This window comes from Ammospiza caudacuta, chromosome 31, assembly GCF_027887145.1.
Source record: "Ammospiza caudacuta isolate bAmmCau1 chromosome 31, bAmmCau1.pri, whole genome shotgun sequence".
NCBI lineage: Eukaryota > Metazoa > Chordata > Aves > Passeriformes > Passerellidae > Ammospiza > Ammospiza caudacuta.
In genome coordinates, this window is record NC_080623.1 from 4,418,233 (window position 1) to 4,425,590 (window position 7,358).

The window sequence follows — 7,358 nt, forward strand, 5'->3', positions numbered from 1 at the left end:
TCCAGTTTTGCTCAAGTTACTTTGTTTACCACAAAAGCACTTTGCAAAGGCTTAGCAGAGTCTGCAAGCTGGGAGATCCCTCCATGAAGGGCTCGCTATAAAAGGCCAAAATATGAAGAACATTTTCTCTCCAGTCACTTAACCCCGCTGGCTTTGAGGAGAAGAAGAAAGCAGAGATAATGGTGTCCCTTCCCTGGGAGTCACCAGGCTCATCCCCCATGGCAGCTGGGAGAGTGCAAGCTGTCAGCATGGAAGGAGGAGGACAGCTTCCTTCACAGGAGTCTTTTATTAAAACTGGGTGACGTCTACAAGGATACAGTACAAAAAAAAAAATTTGGTCCATGGAAAAAACCGTAATACTCAGTTAAGAAAAGCAGTTACTCTGCAACAGCTACGTTTGCCTATGTAGGACTCAGCATCCCTCCTGTGGGAGTACCCTGAGGAATCAGGGGCTGCTTCTCCAGCACCAAGACCTTCACCCCAGTACCACGGAGGATCATTTCAGAAGGGCAAAGGAGAGGGGAAGTCGAGAGTCTATTACTCACAGACATATAGTAACACAGACACAAGGAGTAGTAGGGCCACCCAGGTGCTCCAACTCACAGCAGCCTCCCCAGCCACACGGAACTGGGTGAGTGCTCACCAGTAACATGATCCAGCAGCTATTCCAAGAGTCAGACCAGCTTTGAGTCCATTTTCGTTATAGTCCCGAGCACAAACACTGGGATTGGAGTGAAGAGGAGCTATTTCATTCTCCTAAGCCTGACCACCAGCACCTCATTCCAAGAGGAGGCATTGGGGCTGCTACTCCTCACAGTGGAGAAAATCTATTTGTACATTCCTGAACCATGCTGGGCCCTATGGCAGCCCCACAGCCTAAACTTGACTAAAAACCACAGGAGCTTCAGCATGGAAACACCTGCTAACTCACATATGCTTGGAAAAATGTCCATTTCCAAGGACTGTCCTGTCCTTGGACCCACATGAAGGAGCCTCTGGTCCCCACAGTAAGTGACAGAGGACAACTGTCCTGAAGGAATGAGCCTACAACACTGTCCCTGCAGAATTCCAGGCAGCTGCTCCATCTCCTCTCCCTGCTCCAGGGAACACAAGCAGCCACATGGTTTGCTGGAAGCCACTGATAGGTGTTCGAAGTGCAGAGCTCTGCATCACTCCAAGGCTTCCACATCCCTGCAGGAAGCCAAGGCCTTGTCTCCCTGTGATCCCAGCCCAGGACAGTCCATCAGGGAACACGCAGGGAATGGGGCAGGGAGAAGGGAGAAGGGAAGAAGCAATTCTCTGTACAGTTCAGGAACTTCCTCAAGGAGGAGAGTGACCTATGAGGCAGCCCAGTGCAGCAGCACCCTCTGAGGAGGGGGTGAGGGCAGGGAGGTATGTCAGCTCATGGCATCCTGCCCACGACAGCGCCTGGCATGGGCTGTAAAACGTGGCAGGGAAGAGCCCAGCCACACCTTAGAGCAGAGCCAGGCTTCAGAGCCAGCTCTGAGTGCCCAACCAGATGCTGGTTGGGGAGGAATGGGCTGAGAGAAGGCTCTGAGTCACTCTGGCTACCGGGGACACTACAGGCAGTGCAGAGTCATGGGGACGCTCGTGGAAGCCTTGGGACTGACAAGGCAACAGTCAGGAAGAAAACCAGGTAGAAATGTGTGCTCGTTGGAGCCTGTCTGCTTGCCCCAGGTGTCCTGGACTTGCCCCTGCAGGGACAATGCCAGGATGAATAGCGTGGGCCTCGCTGCCAGAGTGGGATTCAGTGAGCTGGAACAGAGAGCTCTGCAGCTCTGTCTCCACAAACAGCTGTGATGCTTCTGCCTGGGGAGGAGCAGAGCAGCCTATGTGTTCCGGATGCCCAGGGCCTGCTCCAGTTCCTGCCGTCTCTGCTGCACCTGCACGAGGAGCAGAATTGCAGCATTAACACCCTCGGGTGGTGCAGCACCAAGTTAACACACAGCACCAGCTGGGAAAGGGTGAGCTCAAACCAGGACCAAGATGCAACCACCACCTCCCCCCAGCACTGTGTGCCCCACGGAGTGCCAGCACAGAGAGGGACCCCAGCCTGGGGACGCTCACCTTGGAGTAGAAGTATCGGCACACGGCTTCCTGCGCCCACGGCTGGAAGTAGAACTCGGCTCTGCGCTCCTCCTCGGGATTCCCAACGACATCAGTCATTGTCTGGCAGCACAAAGGCACAACAGCTCAGTGAGTGCAAAAGCTCTGGCTGTGCTGAGCAAACCCACCCCCTTCCCTTTCCTCACACACATCTCAGTGCACTCAGGTCAGCTTCTTACACTTGACTCAAATCCCAGCCTCGCTTTCCAAGGAGGAAATTGCCTCCTTCTCTCTGTGGGAGCTCATTCTAATGAGGGAAGCGTGTGAACTGGACCACCTTCCACACAAGACAAAGCTTCTACCTTCAAATCCCGGCACTGGGACTGGAGCCAGTCGTTGATGAAGCCCTGAGGATCTCGGGCAAAGCTCAGCATGAACTCGCGCTGTGTCTTCAGCTGGTTGATGGTCTCAATTGTTTCATGGATCTGAGGGAGACAAACACAGAATGGAACTGCTGAACAGGAGAGAAGTCAGAAACATCAAGGCATCCAACACACGAGGGCAAATTCTTACACTCTCTAGTTAAGTTATACTTACCAGGATGTTCAGCTCCCAGTTTCCTGCTCTCTAAATATTACCAATTTTCCCATAGACTTGTTGCTTTAAAAATTACATTACCAGGTACAACCATGTTTGTAAACATGGCTCTTCCCACTGCAGCTTCCAAACACCAGAACACTCCTATCCTGTGACCAGAGACACATCCCTGCCCAGCAACAAGGAGAGCAGACCTGAAGGAGCTTTTCCTACCTTGTTATCCAGAGCAGCAATTTCCTGTTGACTGGCTGTGGAGAGCAGAAAGGAATTCATCTGAGTTTTCAGGGTATCGTCCACCTCCACGTCAATGTCATAGCAGGCTGTTTTCTTCTGGTCATTTGGGTCAACACTGGGGACATCCACAAGAAGCCAAAATCAGGGAACAGCTCCAGAAAGAAGGCAAAATCTGGGACCAGTTTAAGAAAGCAGCAAATGCAGCTCCTCTGGGATGCTGCAGCGAACAGACTGCAGGCAGGCACAGGCACAAGCCATGCCACTGTCAGCCTCAGCCCCAAAAGCAGCTAAAGCCCACAGATGGCTTTGCAGCAAAATAAAAGAATGATTGTTCCATGAAGGTTTCTATGCACAGCAAAGGACAGCAGGGATGTGGGAGTGCCTTTGGAAGAGGGAGGTGGTAATGAGAGAGGCGGCTGCTCTTGTACAAAGGAACAGTGACAGGCAACATGGGAACTGCTGCTGAAAATCAGGACACAGCACATTGTCTTCCAAGCCAGCCTCACCCATCCCTCCCTCCCACTCCTTCCACTCCTCCCTGGAAACAGGAACTGCCGTGGAGCAGCCTCACCTGATCACATGATTGATGATGATGGGCTCGGGGGGCATCAGCAAGGCATGAAGCCTTTGTGGGATCTCCGAGAACTTCATCCGCTGCGACTCAAAAATCTGTGACAGAGACAGGGCTGGGCGAGGAGCAGGGGCTCGCTGCAGCCACCCCCGTGGGGGCTGCCCACGCTGGGAACTGCTCAGGCTGCTGCTGCTCTAGCCCTGCCACTGCTCACCTGCTGCAAGTACTTGTCACAGATGACAAACTCCCGCTCGTGGGGGTCCTGCAGCTTGTGGGTCTTGATGTACTGCCACAGGGCCTGGATGATCACGGGCCGGGTCTGCGTGTGGATGCCCAGCAGCCGAGCCAGGCGCGGGTCCAGCTTGAACTGGGGAGGCTGAACAAAGAGCACCGAGAGGTGAGGCAGCCCAGACACAGGGAATGCTGCATGCCCAGCACTGCTGCTCCCAGCATGGAATCGTGGAATGGTTTGGGTTGGGAAGGACCTTAAAGAAATCTCATTCCACCCCCTGCCATGGCCAAGGGCACCTCCAACTATTCAGGATTGCTCCAAGCCCTGTCCAACCTGGCCTTGGGCACTTCCAGGGATCCAGGGGCAGCCACAGCTTCCCTGGCAGTTGTGCCAGGGCCTCACCACCCCCAGAGGGAGGAATTTTTCCCTACTGTGCTACCTGGTAATCCAGCATCAGCAGGACAGTGCAGCGCACGTTCACATCCCCCGGCCTCTTCACCTGGAAGCCGTCTGTCTCCTGAGTCGTTGCAGTCCTGTGCCACTGGAACATGAGAGGGAATTCAGAAACCCCCCAAACATGATTCTCTCTGCTCCTGTTGCTGGGCACCCAAAAGCTTTGCCAGTAAATCCCACCCAGGTAGAGAAATCTCCAATTCTTCCTACTTAAGAGTTTAAACAAGAGTCAACACATTTGTTCTGACCTTCAGCAAGTGAGAGGAAAAGCCAAAGTGAGAATTCAAGAGCTCCTGGCTCCCAGAAGCCTCAAGGATTCCCACCTCCCATGTTGTAAATGACACACAAACCCCACCTGCTGAAACACCAACCCACTTTTAGAAGAAACACAGCAAAAAGCAGCTCACCTCTACTAGGTGATTGTCAGGGCCATACAGGTCTTTATCAAGTTCAATGACCAGAGATTTAAAGAAGGACGAAAATTTCCTTTTCTGCTTGGTGGCATCATATTTGGACAGAGCAGACTGCAAGCAACACAGGGAGGAAGAGGGTTAGGGCAGCAAGTCTCAGCACTCAAGCATAGCCACCGTGCACGACAGCTCCTGTAAGTTCTGACCACCTGAATTCACCAACGTGTGCTCAAAAATCGAGTTTCCAAGTGAGAAAGGGAAAGACTGGAGTTAAAGATGAGCTCGCAGGAGTTAAACCCCTCAGCAGTTACGTACAATGCCAGTGCCCTGGTTCTCAGAGCTGGGGACACAAGTGCCACTGAGCTGCTCTCACCAGTGATTCTCACAACTCTAAGAACTTTGGACAACTCATGTCCTGCCATGGGGACACCCATCGGTCTGCAAGCTGGGCTCTCGGTCTCGTCACCATCAGACTCCTTGGAAAACAGAGATGAAGGAGGATATCAAGCCCCAGCTGTGCTCTCGGACACTAGGAAACTGGTTTTACTGCCAACTCCAGACCCACAGTCCCCTCTGAGGTTGGGTATTTCCCACTTACATCCTCCAACAGCCGTCCTTCCACCCGGAGCTCCCAGGAGGCGACGGTTCCTTCGCCGTCCTCCGCGTCCGACTTGGCGGGGTTGAAGGTGTTGGAGATAAAAATACGCAGCTTTCGCTTTTGCTAGGAGGAAAAACATCAGCTAATTAATAATCAGTTAATTCTCCTGCACAGGGCCAACTGTGCTGCACAGGCTTTGCTAAAACTGAGCTCAATGCTCTCAGCTGCCTCACATTCCCCTCCTCCTGGAGCACACAGCGAGGACAGAGGAGCTGCTGGTCCCAGTCCTTGGGAGCCCTGATTTGCCACACTCACAGCACACAGCCCTTCAGTGCTGCCTGAACTCAGGAGCCTGCAGAGCCTGGATACAAGGCATGGACCCCCCTACCTTGATGGGGCGTTTCAGAGCCTCCTGGATATCCAGGCGCTTCCTCATGATGGTCTGGTCCAGCTTCCTCTCGAAGGCCAGCAGGTCCATGTAGGCCTGGGACTCGGGCACGAGCTCACGGATCTGTGCCCAGGCAAGGATGGAAATGCCCATCAGCTCCCCAGCAGCCTCACCTCCCCCCGAGCCCCTTCCCGTGTCCCACTCACCCGCTGTGGGAGGATTTTATCTGCCATCTTCTTCTTCTTGGCACTGACAGGGGCAAGAGGCAAAGGAGGTGTGAAAATGGGAACAGCTCTGGGTACAAAAAATCACAAACCTGCAGCTCCCCAGTTAGCTGGGGAGTATAGCTCAGTGTGGCTAACTGGTTATCTCAATGCTCCCCACCCCTCTGAGCACTCACAAAGGGAATTACAGCTGTTGGAATGCGGTTTCATCCCTTGGGAAGGAGGACCTCACAAAATGTCCACACCAAGTGATCCTCCTGCCTCAATGAACTTTGGATTGGCTTTTCCAGGAACACCATTTTAATCCAGCATGAATTTCATTCTCAATGGGGCATCACACCAGGATGCAGGCACGTGACATAAACTCAGCCCTTCCCAGTGTTGTCCTCCAGTGCCAGGAGAATGCACAAGGACCTGACAGGATCCTTCAGCCCCTAAATGCTGAAGGATGGCTGAGAACTCCAGAATCCTTGAGGCTGGAAAAGCCCTTCCAGACGCTTGACTCCAACCTGTGCCCGATCCCCACCCTGTCACCAACCCAGACAACTCAGTGCCACATCCATCATTCCTTGAAAACCTCCAGGGACGGGAACTCCACCACCCTCCTGCGCAGCCCCTTATAAAGTCTGGCAATTTCCATGAAAAAATTCCTCCCGAACCCCACGACAGCCAGGGGATGTTGCTTTCGCCCCGAGATGCTCCCATTGTCCGGGATGTCCCCGTTAGCCCGGGATGTCCCCGTTAGCGCGGGATGTGCCCTCTCCCCGTGCCCCCGTTCCTTACTTGTGGTTGCGGTTGGGCACCGCCTGCGGCTGCACCTGCTGAAGCTGCTGCGGCGCCGGCCGCTTGCGAGCCTGGTCCAGCCCGGCCTGCGCCAGCGCGGGCCGCACGGCTGGGCTCCCGCCGTATCCGGGAGGACCCATGGCCGGGCCCTGCGGCGCCAGGCGGCCGCCCGGCAGCATCCCGGGGCGCTGCGGAGAGAACAGAGCCGGTCAGCGCCCGCCGAGCCCGGCCCCGCGCCCCGCCCCGCGCCGCCCCGCCTCACCGGGTAGGCGGCTCCGGGCAGCGGCGAGCGGTACAGGCCCTGCCCCGGCGCCGGGCCCATGCGCACCGCCCCGCCCGGCGCTCCCGGGCCCAGCGCGGCCCCGGGCGCGGCCCCGGCGCCGCCGCCGCTCGCAGGCCCCGACTGGAACCCGGCCCGCGCCGCCATCTTGTCTCGCACAAAGGGAGCGGAACCGGAAACGGCCGCGCAGGGCGCGCGGAGCGCCGGGGAGGAGCCGCCCGCGCCCGCCGCCCGCAGCGCCCCCTGGCGGACGGGAGGAACGAGCGGCGGGGATGGGAGATTGGGGGTGCGGGAGGGGGGATCGGGGACGTTGAGGGGTGGGATTGGGGTGCGGGATGGTCCCAAACGCTGGGAGGGGTTGGGGGGTATCAGTCCCCGCTCCTCGGCCGTGATTACAGCCCTTGTTCCCTGGTGCTGGAGCCTCCCTTGCTCCGGGATGTGCTCAGAGAGAGGTGGATGCGCCTTTCGCAGGGATGGAGGGCTCTGATGTGCAGGTGGGGCAGTGACACCCCTCACCTGAG

At 56.0% G+C, this 7,358-nt stretch overlaps 1 protein-coding gene across 1 annotated transcript; it reads right to left on the bottom strand.

The window, feature by feature from the left end:
• Positions 1-279: 279 nt before the first annotated feature.
• On the bottom strand, positions 280-6,984 carry SMARCD1 (SWI/SNF related, matrix associated, actin dependent regulator of chromatin, subfamily d, member 1). Its single transcript, XM_058822088.1, has 13 exons — positions 6,820-6,984; positions 6,558-6,745; positions 5,757-5,799; positions 5,551-5,673; positions 5,163-5,285; positions 4,562-4,678; positions 4,141-4,242; positions 3,684-3,845; positions 3,470-3,567; positions 2,878-3,013; positions 2,430-2,552; positions 2,089-2,190; positions 280-1,904 (listed from the first exon to the last, which is right to left on the bottom strand). The coding sequence occupies exons 1-13, from the start codon at positions 6,982-6,984 to the stop codon at positions 1,851-1,853; spliced, it is 1,536 nt and encodes a 511-aa protein (XP_058678071.1). The 3' UTR covers positions 280-1,850.
• Positions 6,985-7,358: the final 374 nt, after the last annotated feature.